The sequence below is a fragment of the Alosa alosa genome, chromosome 17 (genome assembly GCF_017589495.1).
Source record: "Alosa alosa isolate M-15738 ecotype Scorff River chromosome 17, AALO_Geno_1.1, whole genome shotgun sequence".
In the NCBI taxonomy this organism is placed as follows: domain Eukaryota; kingdom Metazoa; phylum Chordata; class Actinopteri; order Clupeiformes; family Clupeidae; genus Alosa; species Alosa alosa.
Window position 1 is genome coordinate 7,486,387 of NC_063205.1, and position 22,275 is coordinate 7,508,661.

At 41.6% G+C, this 22,275-nt stretch overlaps 4 protein-coding genes and 1 long non-coding RNA gene across 8 annotated transcripts; 3 read left to right on the top strand and 2 right to left on the bottom strand.

Annotated features, from left to right (window-relative positions):
* Nucleotides 1-475: 475 nt before the first annotated feature.
* On the bottom strand, nt 476-7,356 carry mterf2 (mitochondrial transcription termination factor 2). Of its 3 annotated transcripts, XM_048267761.1 has the most exons (4): nt 7,092-7,356; nt 4,651-4,803; nt 4,328-4,522; nt 476-2,101 (listed from the first exon to the last, which is right to left on the bottom strand). In XM_048267761.1, exons 3-4 carry the CDS (start codon nt 4,399-4,401, stop codon nt 934-936), a joined length of 1,242 nt encoding a protein of 413 aa, XP_048123718.1. In that variant the 5' UTR covers nt 4,402-4,522; nt 4,651-4,803; nt 7,092-7,356; the 3' UTR covers nt 476-933. The 3 variants fall into 3 exon arrangements, with proteins under 3 accessions (XP_048123718.1, XP_048123719.1, XP_048123720.1); XM_048267762.1 differs by lacking the exon at nt 4,651-4,803; XM_048267763.1 differs by lacking the exons at nt 4,328-4,522; nt 4,651-4,803 and having other exon boundaries at nt 7,092-7,354.
* Nucleotides 6,762-8,684, top strand: LOC125310394. Its single transcript, XR_007196303.1, has 3 exons — nt 6,762-6,789; nt 7,864-7,937; nt 8,638-8,684. It is a non-coding gene; the product is annotated as an uncharacterized LOC125310394 (long non-coding RNA).
* Nucleotides 8,685-9,692: 1,008 nt separating this feature from the next.
* Nucleotides 9,693-11,815, top strand: tnnt2c (troponin T2c, cardiac). The gene has a single exon (XM_048267768.1). It carries the CDS (start codon nt 10,511-10,513, stop codon nt 11,372-11,374), a length of 864 nt encoding a protein of 287 aa, XP_048123725.1. The 5' UTR covers nt 9,693-10,510; the 3' UTR covers nt 11,375-11,815.
* A 711-nt stretch (nt 11,816-12,526) lies between these two features.
* On the bottom strand, nt 12,527-17,187 carry si:dkey-222f8.3 (Poly(U)-specific endoribonuclease-C-like). Of its 2 annotated transcripts, XM_048267767.1 has the most exons (7): nt 17,056-17,187; nt 15,697-15,796; nt 15,127-15,238; nt 14,875-14,996; nt 14,665-14,777; nt 14,023-14,176; nt 12,527-13,683 (listed from the first exon to the last, which is right to left on the bottom strand). In XM_048267767.1, exons 1-7 carry the CDS (start codon nt 17,064-17,066, stop codon nt 13,426-13,428), a joined length of 870 nt encoding a protein of 289 aa, XP_048123724.1. In that variant the 5' UTR covers nt 17,067-17,187; the 3' UTR covers nt 12,527-13,425. The 2 variants fall into 2 exon arrangements, with proteins under 2 accessions (XP_048123724.1, XP_048123723.1); XM_048267766.1 differs by lacking the exon at nt 17,056-17,187 and having other exon boundaries at nt 15,697-15,810.
* Nucleotides 17,188-17,305: 118 nt separating this feature from the next.
* On the top strand, nt 17,306-22,272 carry LOC125310396 (NADH-cytochrome b5 reductase 3). The gene is made up of 9 exons (XM_048267765.1): nt 17,306-17,412; nt 17,992-18,117; nt 18,398-18,470; nt 18,893-18,999; nt 19,232-19,361; nt 19,580-19,663; nt 19,756-19,841; nt 20,198-20,297; nt 20,609-22,272. The coding sequence occupies exons 1-9, from the start codon at nt 17,392-17,394 to the stop codon at nt 20,779-20,781; spliced, it is 900 nt and encodes a 299-aa protein (XP_048123722.1). The 5' UTR covers nt 17,306-17,391; the 3' UTR covers nt 20,782-22,272.
* The last annotated feature ends 3 nt before the right edge of the window (nt 22,273-22,275 follow it).

The window sequence follows — 22,275 nt, forward strand, 5'->3', positions numbered from 1 at the left end:
ATAATTGTGGTTGTCTTGCAACCCTGGCTTATCAACCTGAATTTGGCAGCACATCATGAAATACCCACTTCAGTCTTGTTTACTCCTCTTGAAGTTGAAGATGGATGGTAACTCTCATTACAGGATGTTATTAGAATGGAGTGTGTATGAAGGCCCTGAGTGGAGCAGAGTACAAGTGACAACCTGAATGAAAAATACAGTTATGAGTACAGGTCCTAACACTAGTATTGTGAAAATGTAGCAAATTATTTGGTGGCTCTGAATCAGGATATAAGACACTGAAATTGTTATGTTGTGCTTCAAAATGTGATGAGCACTCCTCTTGAGAGATACTGAGCTTGTTCTAGCTGTTCATCCCCTGTATGGGTATCATGATGATTCAGCATTACTGTACAACTGTGAATATTTACAAATAATAACAAACATTTTAACCTTGATTTATTAATTTAAGGTCTTTGTAAAAAGGATAAGCAGGTTGACATAAACAAACCAACATTTATTTTATTATTTTTCATTGCTTTGCAATGTTTGTGCATAGCCTTAGTGCAAGACACTCATCAGTCTGAAATACTTCAGCCTTTCAGACTTATAATTGGAACTTAAATAATTCCTACAATTTTGTTACTGCATTTTTGTTCCAATGGGAAAGTTTTGTTTCTTCTGCTGATCTGAACCAATGTATGAACCACGTCATTATATCTTGTCAACTTACTTATTACAACATTACATTACTTATCTCCCCAACTTAACCTCTTAACAGTATGAAAAAAGTTTTTGCATTTCACAAATGTTGAGATCTATAAACATGTAGTGATCATGTTTCACGTTTAAAGAGTAGTCATTCCCTCCAGTCTGGTTTTATTGCATTTCAATTTCCCCACAGTTTATTATGCAAAGGGCATAACAGCAGTGACTCAACAAAAACAATCTGAATCACTCTTCTGAACACCTCAGTGGGGCCACCGGGTTGAAGAGTGGCCTCTCTGTGCGTAACTTTAGCCGGCCGTAGCTCGCCTCAAAGTCCTTCTTGGTCCCGACGATGACGTCCAGGCTCCCGGAGCGAACATCGTAGCCGTACGACCCCAGCTTGCTGATGCGATACGTCACGATCTGCGTGGTGAGCTCCAGCACGTTGGGTGTCTCGCGCACCTGCTCAGCGGTCAGCCCCGCGTCCATGAGTCCGCTGAAGCGTCCGGCCAGCACGGGCACGGAGTAGTAGAGCAGCGCCGGGCAGCGCAGCACGATGTCGTGCAGCTCGCCGTCGGAGCAGTCCAGCGCCGCCTGCGTGTAGTCCATGGCCTGCCGCATGGTGGTGGGGTCCATCTCGGAGATGCACGCCCGCAGGCTGGACACCAGCTGCAGCAGCTGCTCGGTGGTGAAGCCGCGGTCGTGCAGGAAGCCCAGGCTGTCGCGCCAGGCCTCGGCCGGACGCAGCATGATGAAGGGGTTCTGACTGAGCAGCTTCTGGAGCCAGACGCGCAGGTTGCCCTCGTCGCCGCCCAGGTCCAGGTAGGTCTCGCGCAGCGTGTGGATGACCTCCTGGTTGCGCTCCACGGGCCGGCTGAAGCTCTGCGGCGCGCTGGCCATCAGCTTCCCGATGATGCGCTTGCTCAGGCGCATGCTCTGCAGGTAGCGGATGTTGGCGCGCTGGTTGGCGTGGTGGGTCACGGCGAAGAAGGAGGCGGGGAACTTCTCGATGATGCCCACCAGCTCGCGCTGGTTGGGGCACACCGAGGCCCACAGGTCACGCTGGGCGGCCACGTCCTCCGGCCGGCAGAGGATGGCCTCGGGGTGGGTCTCCAGCACGCGGGCCACGCAGGCCGTGTCGGCGCCCATGTCGTGCAGAAGGCTGGCTGTCTCGCGCACGTACGTGGGGCTCTCGAAGAGCACCCAGCTCTTGAACTTGCGCACCTTGCGGATGTCCACTGACAGGTCGTAGAGAGTACTGACCGTGTGCTGGTTCTCTGCCAGACTGCTGACCAGTGTGCTGCTGGGATAGGCACCAGTGGAGGGCAGCAGGCGTAGTCGATGGCAGTAGGCACACAGGGAGGCAGTGGTGGCACGAAACATGATGGCAGATGTGGCAAACTCAGGACACAACCTGTCAACACAACAAGACCATACATTATATAAAGATCTGTTAATACCTGTTGTAGTACTACTACTACCACTATCTACTATTAATATGTGTTATAATTAGTGCTGTCAGTTAAACGCGTTATTAACGGCGTTAACGTTAACCTATTTTAACGGCGTCATTTTTTTATCGCGAGATTAACTTATTTTTGGTGTAACAAACTTTGTAGTTTCTTCACATGCTGTTGCAACAACTAGTAACGTTAGAACAACTACAACACCACACAGGATCTAGCTAGACCGGAAACTAAACAATACTGCACTGACGATGGAATGGAATGTACACGCCCCCTTTAAAGGAAAAGATGATAATGTAAACCTATGCTGCATCCAAGTGGGGAGCGAAAAGGGCTTATAGTATACTTACTACATCTTGGAACAAACGTGAATAAAAGGCACAAAATAAGGTTGGCGTAAGAGTTATCTGTGTGTTTGAGATTAACGTGACCATGTTCCTATGTTTCGCTCTTTCCAGTTTACTAACAGGAGTGTCACGAATGTATGGATAGGCACATTCAAACGGCTGACTATAATTAGTTCAACTAAACATAAGTCATACATTCATTCTATCACTTGTAATATGAACATAGCCTATTTCCTACAACTAGGTGAGATAATTGGCTATGTTATACTGAAGTTCCACAGTTAGCTAGCTAGCAAGCCAACCGTTTTGCATGGGATATTATGGTAAGTGTAGCTGCTAGCTACATGCAACATTTGTACAATACATGGGGTATTGCAAACGAATTAGGTTGATAATGTACATAGTTTCGACATGAGTAAGTTACATAAACATAATTCTTCATAACTGCCGTGTTAGTAAAATGATTGAATGTCCTGTTTAATAACTAGATGTAACGTCAACGTGTGATTACTGTCTTAGCCATTCGCTCTGAGCACAATAATGGCGACAGTTGACGTTCGAACTTGAGTGTGCGCGCCAGTACTTCCGGTGAAAACTTCCGGTGATTTGACAGCGAGAGCGGGAGACGCGAGAGTGAGAGTCAACCATAGACAACAGCGACCGAGTTCCATTACCAGAGATATTTCTTTACAATGAGTGTTTTAGGATTAAAGAGAGGCTGACTTGCCTTTCAGAGGGTGAGAGCCTCAGCACTTCATTGTTGTGTGCCGTTATGTACCCGTTTCGTCACGTTACAACAGAGAAGTCAGCTTTCATGTATTCCCTGTTGGCGCTTGACGCATGCGGGCTGAGTGGATGCAGAAGATCCGAGGGATGACTTCAACCCGACCAAAAACACCGAGTCTGTAGTCGGCATTTTAAGCAGGCTGATTTTAACGTGACTGCCGGGGGTTGAGGAGGCTGAAAAAAGGGAGCCGCCGTTTACTTCTCATGGAATGGGTACGAACTACCTGCGCCCGACCGGCGTCTGGGAACGGCGTCCAGCGAGCGAGAGTCCTGCCCCAGAGTCAGACTTCGGACTCGGAGATGGAGACCTAAATTGCTCCACCAGATCATGACTACTCTGTAGTCCCTCAAACAGGAGCGAGGGAGTAATTTGGCCGGCGAGAACGAAGCTCTCGTCGCCAGGTTAGGGAGCTACAACAGCAGTTGGAAGTCCTCAAACTTAGCCAGCGTTTTGGGATAGAGCCCTGTCTGCATCAGATGAGGGCGTGGCGCTTTTATACCAGGTTTGCGTCCTACAGGAGTTTCATGGTATTTTGGAATTTAATTGAACCTGCCGTGACCCACAAGATGGTGCGCATAACAAGCGCAAAGACAGCCTCTGCCAGCATCAGCACAGTTCATCACCCAACAACGGTAAGTGACAAATGTGGTAACATGACGTGCATATTAAGAGTTGTAACTCTGAAATTGGATACAAACTGTTTTATTTTGTAATTAACCCCTATTGGTTTGTATTTTCTAGATTTTTTGACGTTAATCACTCCTATGTTGTATTGCTATTGTCTATCCAAAGTAAAATGCCTGTTTTTAACTGATGTTAACTAAGTTAACTGATGGTTAAATAACCAAAAATCCGATTGTTTGCACCTATATAGAATATCTAACAAAAAAGTAAAAGCCAACCAGCTGATATTGGTATTATTTTCTGACTTAATTTGATTCTGTAATAACAATGTCAGAGTAACTAAACAGAGGCTTTTTGTTTTTATATCACAACAGAAACTGAGACCCATTGATGAGTTTCTGCTGTTCCTGATGTACCTGTCAGTGGGTTTTCCTCCCAGGGACCTTGCAGAGAGGTTCAGCATACACCGCACTACTGCAAGTCGGATCATCTCCACATGGACTCATTTTTTGTACTGCCTGTTGGGAAGCCAGCGCCTTTGGATTCCGCCAGAGGTAGTGAGAGCTCACCTGCCAGTTGAGTTTGCAGCTTTTTCTGATACACAGGTGATCCTTGATTGTACAGAGATAATCTGTCAGTCGCCATCCTCTCTGCTGCTTCAGAGTGAGGTTTTCTCTACCTACAAGTCACACACTACATTCAAGGCCTTGATTGGCATGGCACCCCACGGTGCTGTCACCTTTGTGTCTGGACTGTATGCAGGCTCTATGAGCGATCGCGAGATCTTCAAGCAGTCCGGGATTGTAAAGCTGCTGAAACCAGGTATGGCGATCATGGTGGACAAAGGATTTGTTGTGGACAACCTTGCTCCTTGCAAGGTGTACCGGCCTGCCTTTCTCAGCAAAAAACAGCAAATGAGTCGGGAGGATGTCAGACAAACACAGTCAATTGCACGTCTGAGAGTGCATGTGGAGAGGTGCATAAGGAGAGTGAAAGAGAACAAACTGTTCGACAAGGAGATACCACTGTCTATATGTGGGAACATTGATGAACTGTTCAGTGTGGCCTGCTTCCTGGTCAATTACCAGAATGGGCCGTTAGTGAAGGCATGGGCAACTCAGCAATGAATTAAAGACCTATCTTGCTTCTAAAAAAAGTCTTTGTGTCATTGTCATCGTTACATTGGCTTTGGGTTTTTACTGAAATGAAAATGAAAATACCCAGAGATCAATGATATGTTAACATGTTTTCCGCTAAAATGGGGCGTGATGCAGAATGTATCTTTATGATGATGCGCCGTTAGTAGGCTACGTAAAGGCATGCTGCACACACTTGGTTGGGCCTACGAGCCGGCCAAAGAGTCGTAGCCTAGGCTGACGCATTAGTTGTGTGCCGCCAAAGATTTTTCCACCGTCACTTGTTCTGTTATCAACATTCCTCTTTGGCTGCTACTATTTGCGATGCACTCTGCTTTCGACATTGATTTACATTAGATTCCATTCTTTTCCATACAATTCCGCACACCAGCATCGCACTTTGCCGCCGTGTAAATCACGATTCAGTTACAGTATATTATTTGGTCGACTCCATAAAATCTATTGTTCATCCAGTGTTTGCCTGTTAAAAACTTCTGCATTGATGTGTGTGACAAGTGACAGTGCACTATAGACTGTAGGCCTATAAAATTGCAATGCACTCATGTTGAAAAGTTCCTTATTTTCAACTGAACTATTGTCTGTTATGCCCTTTATAATGTGTGTAGGCCTACATTTTGTGCATGCACTTCTGCAGTAGCATTTATTTCAGTTTATATCAGCTATATTTCTGAAGAATATATTGTGTTGCCTCAGGTCTGCTGCACATCTTTTGAAATTTGATTTGAAATAATCAAAATAGACCTACGTCTTAAAGTTCAGTTAAAACTTGCTTTGCTTTCATTTCAATCCCAGTCAAGATACACAACTATTGCTTTATTGTTAATATGGACTCCTGGAAAGTTCAGAAATGCAAAATAATAGAATTTTAATCATATGATAAAATATGTGATTAATCGTGATTAACTATAGGAATTCAGCGATTAATCGTGATTAAAAATTGTAATCGTTTGACAGCACTAGTTATAATGTTACATTATAAAAATAATAATATAATATTATTATATTGTTATCACTATTACCTTGTTGTTATAGCATACGGTACATATGGTTTTGGAGAGCTTTAAGTGAGGATGTATATTATTAAAATTATATGAGGCCCAATCTTGCCATACAAGGGTGCGTTACTCTGATGTTCTGTCAACACTACCACAACTAAATAAGAGTCAGGTGGTGAAATTTGGCATACGTTAGACCGGCACATCCGGGAACTTGACTCGTGACAAACGTTCCCGCCCCTTTCGGGGGGAAAACAAACAACCCCTCTCATTAACTCCAACGCAAATTATGGTCAATAAACGTAATTCGTACAGAAATCGCAGGAGTAAATAATAACAAAAAATACCACAAATCAATATGACCACTCAATACATAACCACTTTGCCGGTCGTTGACCGTGAAAGATACCTACAAAAGCTTAATTCAATTAATATAAAAACATGTCCCTTCAGTCTCCCGAGTAGGCTACGAAGTGGTGCAACAACCCCACTCAGTGACCAGAAGTGTCATACGGTCTTCTCTTCTTATGGCTTGTAGCCATAATTTTCTTCTGTCAGGATTTTTTTTTTTGAGGACATGGTAGGCAAAAAAGAAACTCAGGGAGGGTTCTTAGCTGTGTGGTTGGTACATGTCTACCGGTTCACTCTGGCTTGTTCTGAGGGAATGTTTTCCCCTCAAAAGGGGCATGGCGCAAACAACCTGCTCTGTGTGACGCGGGTCCGGTTGTAAGTATAGCATGCTACATGTCATGGGTACACCTTGTTCCCGCTTTAGGGACAGAACACCAACACCCCTGTAAGCGCTGATTAGACAACACATGACTATGCAAAAAAAAAAACACTGGGAAGAACATGTTCTGTATATGCACAAGTAAACTTGGCAGATTGCATTTGATGTCAACGACAACACAAATGGACAACTTTATATGTAGGCTTGCAAACAAGCAACACATGCAATTCAGCGGAAAATCACAATACAACTAAACGCTATTGTTTAGGTTAAACAGGGAGTAAAGAGGAAAGCTCACCAAAGTCAGCGTCCAGGCGTTCCTGCCTTTCTCTCCACGTAGGTAGCGTGACTGTTGTTATTCCACTTACAAAAGCAGTTTGAACTGGTGTTTTTGTTCACACAAAATTGACATTAGAATACTGTTTTAGACCAGAGTGAAACAATACTCTCCCCGGCGCCAGCAGCAGTGGTCCATCGGTGCGCACAATGGCTTGTAGCCTATAGGATGTGCGTAGTCTGCGTACCTTATGTAAACGCTATTCTCAGCTTGATCTACGTTGACATAGCATATGCAACCAAACGTACTTGCGTAACTCACAACATTGGGCCTTGACCAATCGAATCGCTCGGGCCGAATACGTAGGGGAAAGAGCATATTTTTTTTATACGAGAAGCGTACTTTTTTGGCATTGATGGAGGAATGGAATGAACAATTTTAACAACAACTGTTAGGTTGTAATAGGCCTAGTAAGAATTGGGATAATAGGTATGCAAAGTAATATGTAAGTGATAAGTAAGACGAGATACAACAGTAACGTGTCATTAAGTATTCTTCTCATCATATATCAAATCTATGATCAAATCACGTACATGATAATCACAGAATTATTCGTTCTCGCCACCTACTGGCGAATGTATAGAACACAACAAACATGAACATTTTGCAATGTCCTTTTCAATAAACAATTGCATTGCAACAATGCATGCAATGTATAAACATATTATTACATAGTCTAGGAATATACAAAAATAACTATGTATGAATCTATACATTTTACATTCATTATCAGTTGTCTTGGATTTGGAGAGAAGGCTGTACCAAATCATCATCCCAGGATTGTGCCATTCTTCACTGACCTGACCTGTAATGTACTATCTCTCTCTCTCTCTGTCCTCAGGAGTGCTACAGTAGTCAGCCAGTCATATATGAGGCTGCCATTTCAGCATACAGTATATCATAACATGTGTCCCCTCTTGAATCTTATGTTATTTCTTGTTTTTATCTGTCATCTCTCTGTGTGTCTGTTTCGTCTTTTATATATTGTGTGTCTTGTAAAGCACTTTGTGACTCCTGTAAAAAAAATTCTATAAATATATTTTACTTACATACTTAATTTACAAGGTGAAGATCGTTTAACATTGTGTGCCCTTCAAGCAGAAAGTGTGTGTACTCTAAAATAAAATGTAATGTCTTGTAATGTCATGTCAGTGGTTCTCAAACTGTGGTACGCGGACTCAGTCTAGTGGTACCCCTGGGAATCCTGAGATTTTTTTTTTATAAAGATGAAATAATCACATCACAAATTATAGCAAAATATATATAATAAATAAATCCTTCTTCCTACGCTATACTGTATTTCAATGTTGGTCATATTTGGAGAGCCCTGTTCTCTGATCATTGTAAAAAGTTTGAGAACCACTGCCATATGTTAGACTTATGAAGATGGCCACCTTGTTTGATTTGGGTGATTTGAGTATAGTACCATATTTTTACTTTAGGTCTTCTATAAAGTATACATTTTCATTTTGCTACTAATTTCACATTATGTACATTTTCCTCTCAGGACCACTGAAGTAGTCTACCAATCTTTCTGCTGCCATGAGATGTGAGGTATGTAAACTTTCAGGTACAGTCTTGGTAAGAAAATCAGTAGCCATGAAACTGACTTTGTTTACCCATGCAGTGCAGTATTAGATTAACATGCATAATAGTTTACTGGGTAAAGCATTATCATTTTATTTAGTCTTTTGTAATATATTGCATTATAACAGAGAGGGAGGATGGCGTTATTTTTAGTGCCTATCAGTCTTTGCCTCCCTGCAGCCTTACTGACAGACACAGCTGTCTCTCACCACCATCTTCCAATCAGAGCCTTGATTTAAATAAGATTACCACCTGTAAGCCACAAAACAACAAGGCCTGAATTTTGTCACTTCCTCTAGAAAATGAAATTCCCATGGTCATGGAGTGCTATATATGTAATGACCCCAGACACATGCATTCCTCTATCAGGGTCTTCAGAGCATTGTCCATTTGGCTGTCCCCACTTGAGATAATGGTGTGTCATCACCTCATTAAACCTCTTTAGGCTTTGCCATAACATCACCGACTTGGTCTAGTGTAGGGTTTTGGGTATGTGAACTCGTGCCCATGTAATACATCTGGCTTTGTCTGCAATATTTCCACTATCTTCATATTCATGGCAGAGAATACTCACATCTTATAATAACTGAATGTAGAATCCATACTAAAGTATAGTCAGCAAATTATCTCATAAGAGAGAGAATATATCATGCAATCATAAGTCATAATATACCTAGATGTTTGCAATGTGATTTTAAGTCATGATGTCCTACTGGGTATAACAGTTATTCCCAATAAACTGGGACTAAAGTACACCAGGGAATGATGCCATTGAAACCCTTCAAAACACCTGTCTGTGTATGTCAGTTATTCCTTGGACATTAAACATTGTGGCATTTTCTTACGAGCAACATGCATTAAAATATTTATAGCTCCTTTCATTGGTCTTCTAGTGTGGCTGTCTGTCTGGAAATCCAAACAGTGTCAATGTAAACAAAACGGACAAGGTCACAATGTTCAAGACAAATATTTTAACTGCATTCTTAAGAGCCAATGATGTAAATGAAAAACAGTGGGTAACTGGATGACTTCACTTCCTCCACAAACACAGACAATATTAACTATCCATAGATAGAACAACTATTTCAAGGCCAATTAAATTGTATTGTATGGAACACAGCTGCTTCAGCATATCACTCAACCCCCAAGTGAAGAATTGCCCGATTTTCTAGATAGGGCAACAAAGAAAATGTAGTGTTCAAATGTTCTTACAACATTTCATACAACAAGCATAATAATAGTCTTTAGCACTTCCTTCAGAAAAGTTTAGAATGTACACTTTTATTGGCACATTGAAAGCAACACCAAAAGTAGCCTACACAGGAACTGTAATACTCCAGCCCATTGTAAAGATGAATGTGAATATGAAACAAAGCAGAATGTTTGCCCCGTCATCTCCACTGTCAGGAGGTTGGGGAGAGCACAAGTGTGAGTGCATCTGTCTCCGCGTCTAAAATAGTCTCCCCTCTTGCTCTGACAAAGGAATGAGAGCTGAGGGGGGTAGGAAGGGCCAGTGGTCCTGGGAGAGAACGGGGCAAGTCTCGAGCAAAGGAGAAAATAGATATGCCTCCATCTGTTTGAGCACCATCCCCCTAACTCTAACCCCCCCAGTTCAAACACTGCAGCTCAAAGTTGGGTCTGTTTGAGGTCACATGGGTGGCGGCACCCTATAAAGTCTTGTGGCTGCGGGGCTGTTGGACTCTCCCCCTCTTTTTAGACGAAGCTGCTGGGTTTGAGGGCTGACTGGAAGCAGCACAGCTTTTTGTCCTTGTTTCAGAGTTCAGATTCAGATCATGTCTGACACTGAGGAAATTGTGGAGGAGTATGAAGAAGAGATGGAGGCTGAGGAGGAAGTGAAGGAGGAGGAAGAGCAGGAGGAGGCTGAAGAACAGGAGCAGGTAGAGGAGGAACCAGAAGAGGAGCCTGAGAAAGAACAGGAGGAAGAGGAAGAGGGAGAGCAGAATGAAGAGGAGGATTCCAAGCCCAAGGCTAAGATGTACGTCCCTAACATCGCACCACCCAAGCTGCCCGACGGCGAGAAAGTGGACTTTGATGACCTCCACCGCAAGCGCATGGAGAAGGACTTCAACGAGCTGCAGAGCCTGATCGAGCTGCACTTCAACACCCGGCAGAAGGAGGAGGACGACCTGGTGTCCCTCCGCAGCCGCATTGAGCGCCGCCGTGCCGACCGCGCCGAGCAGCTGCGCGAGCGCGCCGAACGTGAGCGTGAGCGGCAGGCGCGCCTCGCCGAGGAGCGCGCCCGACGAGAGGAGGAGGCTGCCAAGCTCCGTGCCGACGAGGAGGCCAAGAAGAAGAAGATCATTTCCAACAAGGGCTTCGGCAGCTACCTGCAGAGGGTGGAACAGAAGAGGGGCAAGAAGATGACCGAGCGCGAGAAGAAGACCAAAGTGCTGACGGAGCGCCGGAAGCCGCTCAACATCGACCACCTGAACCAGGACAAGCTGGCCGAGAAGGCCCGCGACCTGTGGGAGTGGCTGAATCAGCTGCACTCCGAGAAGTTCGACCTGACCGAGCAGCACAAGAAGCAGAAGTACGAGGTCAGCGTGCTGCGCAACCGGGTCAGTGACCACCAGAGGGGCCCCAAGGCAGCCAAGACCACCAGGGCCGCCAAGGGCAAGACAGGCTCATGGAAGTGAATGCCTCCTTTGGGTGGCTTTTGTGTTGGGGAGTAGCTTAAAGGTTTGTCATTGTTGCATGTTTTGGCTCATTTCCATTGGACTCATGACTAGTTTCATTTGTAAGCCTAACAAGTCATTATGGACGGTGAAACAAACATGCTGTAAGACCACAGACTCTGTTACAGGCCTAACAGTCTTTGTTGTTGAAAATTGTAAAATTTGCACAATTTTAACTTCCACCAAGATACCACTGATATATATATTTTAAAAAGTAATCTGATGTGGAATCACAATGCTCAGTACATCAGTATTATTAAAATCCAGCAAATGTTGGCCTTCCGGGGTATATTATGTCACTGTTTCACTCCAGGAACATATGAGAGACAATTATTATCACTGTTTGAACACAGATGTTTAACAACAAAGAAAAATAAAAATGAACACTATTGTTTGTTGTGATGTGATGGAAGTTTATCCTTAAGTTTTGACAGAGGAAACACACTAATTAGTCTTGTTGAGAAAGAAGACAAACATTCTTTCAGTTTTCAAAGATATTTCAATTATTAAATATAAATTGATATCAGTTGATCAATTGTTGTGTATTGAAACAAATAGACATCTGATTGACTCCTATTCCAATTAGTTTTCCTGGGCCATATTTATAGAAACTGTTGGAACTTCAGATGTCAAACCATAAAAGGACCTTAGTCTTCCTGTCAACCCCTTATTTTATCAGTCAATGAGGTACCCCTACGCTCACTCCCCACGGAAGCTGTTCTTCTGAATCATTTCGTCCAGTGGACGCCCATTAGAGCAACTGTGGCATGCATGTCCATCTGCCTGGCTGTTTAGTTTGTGACAGCTGAGTTCAAGAAGGAATGTGGCTCAGTTAAGCTCAGAGGCAAGGTGAAGGGGTCGAAAGCCAGCAGAGATGCTGTTCCTAAATGTGTGGTCATGCAGTCAGAACCTTGTGCTACTCTTTACATTTGTAATGACCTCCAGTGAGTTAAGTAATGGTGTGTTTATAAAAGTGAATTGATATGACGAGCAGAGTGCATTTTGAACTGTATTGAGTGTAGAACATACTGTACTCAATTTAGCAGTGTGAACAGAGTACTGGATTGTGTGAAGCTTTCTTTCATAACGTCTGTTGATAATTAGTAGGACATATTGTACATTAACACTTTATTGAACACCATTTGAACACATCAAAATAAGCGAGGAGATATTTAAGCCAGGAGGCTATTTCACTGCAAAGATTATGGCACATTTTTCCTTTTAGACTTCATCTCGTTTGAGGGATAATCTTGTCAATAAGATGTTTCCAGTTTTATGAACATGCATTAACACAAACAAATTATGAACTTCAATAACAAAAAAATAAACAAAGTCACTTATCAAATAATGTAGATGCTAATTAAATGTTGACTAAGAAAGATAAATAACATTGTAATGGTATAAATGTAATACTTTAAGTACAAAAGGTACAGTTGTATCAACAGTACAAAATTATCAACTAATCTGGTAATTTCTTACATAAGGTTACAAGCTGGTAAGGTGCAATTCTTTTATACCATGCCAAGGGATTTGGGTATCTAAGCACTGTGTCATCCATTATCCCTTACATAGAGTGGCACATATTATGACCACTGCATAGTGTTTCCAAGATAATAAAGCCTACCAAGCCCGATTCAAATTTCCAAGCCAAATGTTTGCATATCAGTACTGAAAATGCCCCTTGATTTTAGCTGAGACACTGTTCTGCTCTTCAGAGGTGGTTATAATAATGTGTATTTCATGTATGTTAGAGAGCCTGTAAATTCAGGCATAAAATGCAAGTTTAAACAAACGAACAAAATATCTGCCACATAATAATATTTCTCCTGTGCATTTCTACACTCAGTATCAAGCTCAGTTGCCCTATGTTACTTATTATTACATCTGCAAATGATGTAGTTGTTTTCACTTGTACTTGAAAACGGTGTACTTGAAAACTTGTAGGGTGAATCCACAAGAAAATGAAATGTTTCGAAAACAATATTTGTGGATGGGCCCTAAACTGAGGGATGCTAATCCCTGTCATTGCTGCTAAGCATCTTGGGATAGGATGTCCCAATAGAGTACCCATATCTGCACACGACCACCTCTAGTAGGTACTCATCCACCTTCACCACCACTTTGGTGACCCTCTCATTGGACATGAGGAAGACCAACGTGTAGAGAGCCACCTCAAATTCAGGACTGACCCCAATGAAGGAGCTGCCCACAGGCTTGACCAGGCCCTTCCAGCTGAACTGCAGGTTCAGGACATGATCGTCCTCATCAGGCTGAGTGAGGAGGAAGCACAAGTAAACACACTGTTCAAAAACATAACAGACTCTAGCAGAGACATTCAGCAAGACATGCTCTCCATGTGTGGAACATACATACAGTACATCAATGATAGTATAAGTGATCCCAGTTGTCTGACTACTAAGACACATAGCCAGTAGATACACACACACACACACACACACACACACACACACACACACACACACACACACACACACACACACACACACACACACACACACACACTGAGCCTGCAGAGCGGAACAGCTATATATCATCTAAGATTACAGACACTGCTGCTGCATACCACACCTGGCCCTATGTGTACTTACTGTGTCCTTATTGCCCCTGGCTTTGTAGCCCTTGTAATCAACATGGCCGTGTTTTTCCTGCAAGTAAAACTGGACCCAGTTATGCAGACCCATGATCTCCTTCCCGTGCTTGGTCTCTCCGACAAACACATGCTCAAAACCGCAGGAATCCTGCCTGTGTACAGAGCAAATTAAGAGAGAGGGTGTGTGTGAAAGTGAGTTTGAAACAACACGCGCTCCTTCAAATTCAGCATTTATGAAGCATAAAGTATGTCTTTGTGCTTTATACCTCTTCTATTACACATAAGAAAGCTCGAAAAAAGAACATGGAAACAGGTCTATAAGTCGTATGGATATGCTTAATGCCATGTCCTGACTTTAAACTTGCAAAAGTAACGGTACAGTGCAACCTAGTGACAAGTATGTATATAGCAGTTTTATTTCTTAGGACTAATTGCCAGATGGTTTCCTGTTTACTAAAAACTAAGTGTGCTAAGTGTTTACTAAGTTTAGTGCACAATCTGATGTACAATTTAAGAGATAGAATGACTAGTTCTGCCGCTAAGACACCACAGCATTGTGAATTTTCAAACAATGAGGGAGACTATAACAGCAAAGCACTTGCAAACGCAAAGGATCTAAGAGACTATGCAAGGGACCCACCCGCCACTTCTGTCTCGATGGTAGAGGCGAAACCAAATGTCAAACAGCTGTTTCTTGAACTGCACTGCATCTGAAGAAGCTTGTCCCTTCTTGACCAAGTATCTGTGGACAGACTGTAAACACAAAACACTGGAGTCAGTCACTGAGCACGCTATTTGGCTGAATCCATGCAGTGTTACTGGATATAAGAAAAAAGCAAGACACTTGTACCTTCATGACCTCAGTTTGAAGGACAGCATCCAGAAAGAGATGGTTCTCCATCATTTCCTGTGATGTGACAGTCTCTGATACACCAGTGGACATCTCATAGTTGTCGAGGAGATTGATGAAGTCTGTAGCCATTAGTATGTATTTATAACACTGCATTAACATTAATGCACATAAATAAATGCATGGCTTTAGGACAACAAATTTGTCTTTTAATGAAAAATATCTCCTCGGGCATGAATTTGCTGTACTTACGAGCATAAGTCTCAATGGTCCTCAGCTTGTCCTCATCTACGTATGAGAACAGTGGATCCCTTGCACTGTCCCTGGCCTGGTTACTCCCGTGTGCCACATAGCCTGCTCTTCCCTAAGCACACAACAACAATCACTGAAGTGCCATGTCTTCATTTATAGAGCCCCCTGAGATCAAATGGTAGTCTTAGTTTCAAAGTGATTCATTCAAAACCCATGGGTTGTTGCAGCATCATGTTACAAAAATTAAGGAAATATCTGTTATATATATCTGAACTTTTATCCGACAGATAAAATGCCAAAACACATGACACTGCTTTCGTGCAGGCATAATTTATAATAGTGCAGTCAAGGTGAACTATTCAAATGTTCAATTTTGGATTCTTACATGAGGCTGCAGATATGATTGGACTCATATGCACTATGAAAGGCTGTGGAATATCTATGCAAATTTTACATGATATAACATCTATTCAAACTGTTGAACTTTAAAATCTATTCAAATTGTGGAAAATAAAGGAGAGCATTTATTCTTCCCCCATGAAATTAGCAATTCTACCAATCAATGCCTACCTGTGTTGAGATGGCGTAATCCTTCCCAGGCTTAAGACGGTTAGTATCCAGCTTCCACAGCTCATTCAAGACAGCAGATATCTCTTCATTCACACTTTGACTACATCGGCACATTATAAACACAACAATCAGACCGAGTGAATATTAAGATAACAACAAACAGGAATGTGATTGGATCAACACAAGTGTTGCTGATTATGTAATGGATGTCATCAACAGTATAGGCTATTACTGTACATTATTAGATTAGATTAAATTAGATTAGATTCAACTTTATTGTCATTGTGCAGAGTACAAGTACAACGACAACAAAGTTTGTGTCTAACCACAAGTGCAAAAATAGTTCAATGTAGACGGTAGTATACAGTTGGTTTACAGAAGGTGGTTTAAAGTAATATAAATTAAATATAAATGTGCAGTGTATTAGCAGTTACCTAATAAGAGCAGAATAAATGTGGCTATGCAATATGAAAAATGTATGAACAACATATACAAATATAGTGGCAGTACCATTATAGTAGTAAGAATAATATATAAGGTAAACACAAAAAGTAGCTAAACAAATAGATGCAGTAAAATTCTGATAATGAGTGTTGCAACAATTTCACAATGATGGCAGAACTAGTGATGGCTATGGCATAGACCCTTTTTGTTCTATATTGCTAAACCATGCACAGATCTTTTATGCTGCTCCCTGTTTTATAACTTTGGTGTCAGACCACAGGCAGAAGGGTTTCAAACTGCAGAGCCATCACCAAGTCTTGTGTTATCAAAATACTGTATCTAGGGAACAGGAAAAATATCTAAGGCTACTCATGACACCATGACTCAACTGCACAGGAAATATATGCAATTTCTACTTCTCCATTAAATGATACATTATAAATAATCAATGGAAGAAAACACAACGGATCAACCATGTTGGTAGCGCATCTTAAATGTTTGGGAGAACAATTCCCATACATAGGCCTACTCAGCTTCAATGTGATTCCAAGACAACTAGGCCTAATTCTGTGATAGCGCGTGGTGTGTGTGTGTAAACACGGGCACAAACTGCGTTTCATGCGTGCTGGCCTATGAACAATCGCCTACAGGTTGTAAAAGACGGATAAGAACACCACATTCACAAATAATACCAGAATACTATCATAAGTTATTTTAACTCAGTAATATCCAAATAAACGACAGAGACCTATAACTTGCAATACCAAACAACCTCTCGGAAATTTTGACTTATTCCATAAAGTCTTAAGAAAACTTCACCAGATTCTCCATACTTCACTTAACATTACTCGTATGTAACGTAACCCAAAACGATAATGTCACAAATGACAAAAAGCAATCTAGAGAAAATCTCACCTATACGCCATTATTACGGTTTAGTTCTCACTTCCTCAAAGACGTAGCCAAGTTTACAGCCGCATAAAATTGATAACAGTTACACGGTTTACAATTATAGAGGAACTGTCCGTCAAAAAACACCCTCTCCCATAATAAACCAATTACTTATTTGTGATTACCCAACGCCCGCCCTGAATTAAACAAACCAGTCTTTCATTGGGTTAGTCACGAAAAGAGGAGGCGGTGCTTCGCCTCCTTTAGAATCTACTGGTTGTAGAGTTATCCATTTCTGAAGGCGTGGCTGAAACAGACTTCAGGAAGACAGAAGTCGTTAGTGCATTGAACGAAGCAAAGATGCTCTCTCAAATTTGTGGCGTGAGTTGTACCTGTGAATGCTAAGAAGAAGTTTTATATCTTGCATCTGATAGTCATCTATAGCTAGTTGTTGCTACAATGTGAAGTGTTTTCCACAAAGCCCGTGTGCTTTAGTAGGCTAACTGTCAAGCCATTGGCGTTACTTAGCTAACTTATCTTAGCTAGCATGCTTGTCTGTCTGTCGTAGCAAAACTTAAAAATGAACTGCCCCAAGTTTCTAAACCAGATAGCTTCTGTAAACCAAAGGAAAACATGTATTCACGGATAACTTGCATACTGTAACAAAGTATTAACTAATGGCACGGGATTAGAGCAAATTAAAGACTTGATAGCCAGGCATTGTTGTATGAAATATAGCCTGTTATTCCGCTACAAATTGTGGTGTTTGTGGAAATATTTTGATGAAAAATGGTTTTTTTTTTTTATTGATGTTTTTTGTTTTTTGTGTTGGAACGTGTTTTGATAACGTGATGTCAGAAAGATGTTAGACGTGACATGACATGACATTTTTGAGAACAACTCTATTGTGGATTAGGTATTAATGTGTATTAGTGCTAGTGACATGTTTTCAATTTTCAGTTCATATGCGGATTCCTTGACAGAATCCGCAACTTGATCTTCAACCTTCTGTGCGGCAAGAGAAAGCCTGCCATTACTCTGAAAGATCCAACCATCAAATACCCCTTGAGATTAATAGATAAAGAGGTGAGAGCTTGTCCAGTAATGGTACAGTGCTGCCGATATGCCAAGTGTCATATAGGCTACTGAGTGGCCTACATGTAACTCTCTATCCATGTAGACTTGTGTATGTTGGCCTTAAAATATTCTTATTTTAGTGTGTTTTTTTATGTTGTATGAAACATGAGGATACTTTTGATGTTTGTCTGTGTTCGAAGTTTTTGTATTCATGTCTAACCAAATTAGCATGTTATTTGTAAACCGTTGACATCAGCAGAGTTCTTCTTTATTTGTTTATGTATTTTAGATTATCAGCCATGACACTCGAAAGTTCCGCTTTGCCCTTACCTCCCCAGATGAAGTCTTGGGTCTGCCCATTGGTGAGTTCGGTCAAAGTCTCAAATATTTTCTGATGATGACAATGCATGCTAGTGTGTCAGTTACAGATGACCAGAAATATTCTTTCTTGCTGAACTGGTAAGCTAAAATTGACCAGGTAAGACTTATCCAGTGTCAACTCTCTAACTTGCAGGTGCCTCATGATGTAACGTCAATGTATTTCTGGTCATTCCTTATTAAAGGCTTTATGTGACAGACTGAAATGTACAGTACTTTTTCCAAGACCATTCTCTCTCTCATTTTTATTATGCGAAACGTTCATTCTCAAGAGGAATGCTAACAAAACAATCCAATAAATGATGGAATTGCTTGCAGTCATATGTTGCAGTTAGCTCTACAGCTGTACTGGTATGTATTGATCATGTTGCCCGATTGATCAATGCAATGTTTGTCTCGTTTCCAGGACAACATATCTATCTGTCAGCTAGGATCGATGACAAACTGGTGGTGAGGCCTTACACTCCTGTATCCAGTGACGATGACAAAGGATTTGTGGACCTGGTGGTCAAGGTAAAACATGGTTCAAACTGGATGGCTTTGGTGGATACATGCAGGCGGCATAGATATGATCTGTGTGATCAAGTTTTAGCACTTCATTTGACACCAAGAAAGAAGGAAGTAAATTCTCACTTAGAGTAATGAGTACATCTGAAATGAAACTCGTGTGTCTTTCGATCTTTGTATCTTTTATTTTTGTATGCATTGTTTTTTTCTCTTCAATGTTGTCGTGCTCCACTTCTAGATCTACTACAAGAATGTGCACCCGAAGTTCCCTGAGGGAGGCAAGATGAGTCAGTACTTGGAGAGTTTGCGCATTGGCGAGACTATTGATTTCAGAGGGCCCAGCGGGCTATTAATCTACCAGGGAAAAGGTCTGTTAACGGTGCTGGGAAAGGATTTGTATAACACTGCATATCAGTATAATGTTGAAAATTGCAGGTTGACATCTTATGTCTTTGAATGTATGAATCTTTTTTTTTTTTTTTTTACTTTTCAGTATTATATCCTCAGAAATGATTGTAAATATGCATAAAATAAACAGAAAGAGAGACACAACAAAGAAGTGAACAAAGTCACTTATCTTATCCAGGAGAATTTGCTATCAAACCTGACAAGAAGGCCCAGGCTGAAATAAAGAAGGCAAAACATGTGGGCATGATTGCTGGTGGAACAGGTGAGCTAGTGAACTCCATTTGATGAGACTGTGGCCACAGGTTGAGTGTAGTTGGATGGTTGGTTGGAGAAGCTGATGTTCATTTGTTTCAGGCATCACGCCGATGTTGCAGATCATCCGAGCTGTGATGAAAGACCCCAAGGACCAGACAGTTTGTCATTTGCTTTTTGCCAACCAGGTAAAGCTACATCCTCAAAGATTTAATACAAATGTTTGGATAAGACTCTTGGGTAGGTATTTAAAGCGATCATATTGCTTAGACCTTTTTGTTGGTAATTTCTGTGGACACAACCTTTTGTCCAAATGTATCAATCTTTGTGTAAGCTGCCTAGAAAATCACACAATTTGTGTATGGATGTGGAGAAAAAACTGCAAATTGCCAATGCTATGCATACCTCACCTCAAGATCATACACGGACGTATGCATTTCCCCCGGCTTTTCACAAATCCCAGTTTATGTGTGAAAAGTATTGATCATAATTTTAGTTCATGTTACACACTAATACACGTGGTCCTTTGCCTGTTTTTCCTCAGACTGAAAAAGACATTCTCCTTCGACCTGAGCTTGAGGAGGTATTGGCCAACCACCCATCCCGATTCAACCTGTGGTTCACTGTGGATAAAGCTAATGAGGGTAACATCTTAGTTTCTTCATCATGAACTGTGGCCCATCAGTATATTGCCCATCAGTGATGAAAGGGCTGTATTATATTAAAAAATTACTCAACATTGTCTCGGAATGAAAGTATTTCCTCCACTGTGAAGCAATGAGATATTTTTGTAAGTTGCGTAACTCAACTCTGTCTTTCTCTCTCTTACACTCTCTCTCACTCTCATTCTCTCTCTCTCTCTCTCTCTCTCTCTCTCTCTCTCTCTCTCTCTCTCTCTCTCTCTCTCTCTCTCTCTCTCTCTCTCTCTTTCTCATTGTCTCTCGGGTGTCATCAGACTGGACGTACAGCCAAGGCTTCATCAGTGAGGAGATGGTGCGGAATCATCTGCCGCCTCCAGGCGTCGACACGCTCATCCTGATGTGTGGCCCGCCTCCCATGATCGAGTTCGCCTGCATCCCCAACCTGAACAAGGTGGGCCACTCGGACACTCTCCGCTTCACCTTCTAGATGTACACAAAGAGGGAGGGGTCAGGAGGCCAGTCAGACTGGGAGTCTGACCCTCGCGCTTGATCAAAGTGTATGTGTGGTCAAGCAGTGTAGATGGGCTGCACACGCTGCTTTTTGAAACCTGGTAATTGTAAAGGTATCATGCGAAATTCAACCTGTATTTATGCCTGAGCGACTTAAGAAAATTCTTGTTCCTTTAGCAACAGTGCCAAAACTGTCACAACAGTGCATATGCATCTCTAAGGCTGTAAAGATTAAGTTATGTAGAGGGGAAAAACTGTGTCTTGTCAAGTCTGGACACAATATGAGAAGTTTGCTCTCGGCGTTATGCTGTAGACAACAGAAACAGCAAAAATGTCATTTTGTTTGATGTATCTGAATATTTTTAGCAAGTAAGCAAATGAATTTTGCATGATTGCTGTTTGATGAGGAAGTATGCATTAATATACACATGTTGAACTGAGACCAAAATCAGGATGCTCTGATGGGTAGCAAATTGTGCCGTGTTGACTTTAATTTGCCTCCTTCCTAATCCTACTGACTAAATTCCTTCAGTTTCTGTAAACATTGAACAGAAACATCCGTGGTCCAACCAAGCTCACTACTCAGTTTGCACTTAAAAAATGTATGGCTGAGAGTGACTAAATGAAGAATCTGTTCAGGCCCATGTTTTACTGCTCCTTAACAGTGGGAACCTGCACCCAGGTACTTGGCCAAGGCTCATGTGCTTGGCCACTAGGGGGAGTGTTTGCCTTTTTGTGATAATACGGCTCTGAATTTTGTCAGCAACAGAAAATAATGGACCCATTGTATTATTTAGTTTTACAGTTACTTGTCCCCTTGGGTCACAAAATGTTTGGTTCTGAATGTTTTGGCTTGTCATTTTATCTTTTTGAGTTCTATGCTGTTATTTCAGTTTTTACACCGAAGCTAAGGATATTACACAAGAATATTGGCTGATGGCTTTGGCAACTTCACAGCTGGACTTTTGCCTCAAATATTATGTGTAATCAATAATCATAGCATTAATTTTACAATAACCATATATTTCTGTATACTTCAGCAACGATTGAAATGAACAAATCTGAATATAGGTGAAAGACATTGTCTTGCCTGGCCTTCAGGAGTGTCAGATATTCGATTGATTTCTGTTCTGAAAATGAGTGCCTTACCATCCTCTTCAAGATTCTCCTTTCCAGTATGATGCAGATGTTATGGAAACAACTCGCTGAAATTATGTTTGAGTGGAAATGCTTTACACGCCATCAAAACTATTATTTAAATGCATATCCCTTATGCACTGTGTTGAGTATGTTGTGTGAAACAAACACCTGCTATCTACCATTACATGCACAATTTGTCATCACGCAATACACCAAATAAGTCATGCACAGATGTTAAGACTACAGATGTATCTGTAAGGCAAGTTGTATTTGTCAGTGTATTCATGACACCCTTTCATCAATAAAAACAAAAAACAATGACGTTCTATTT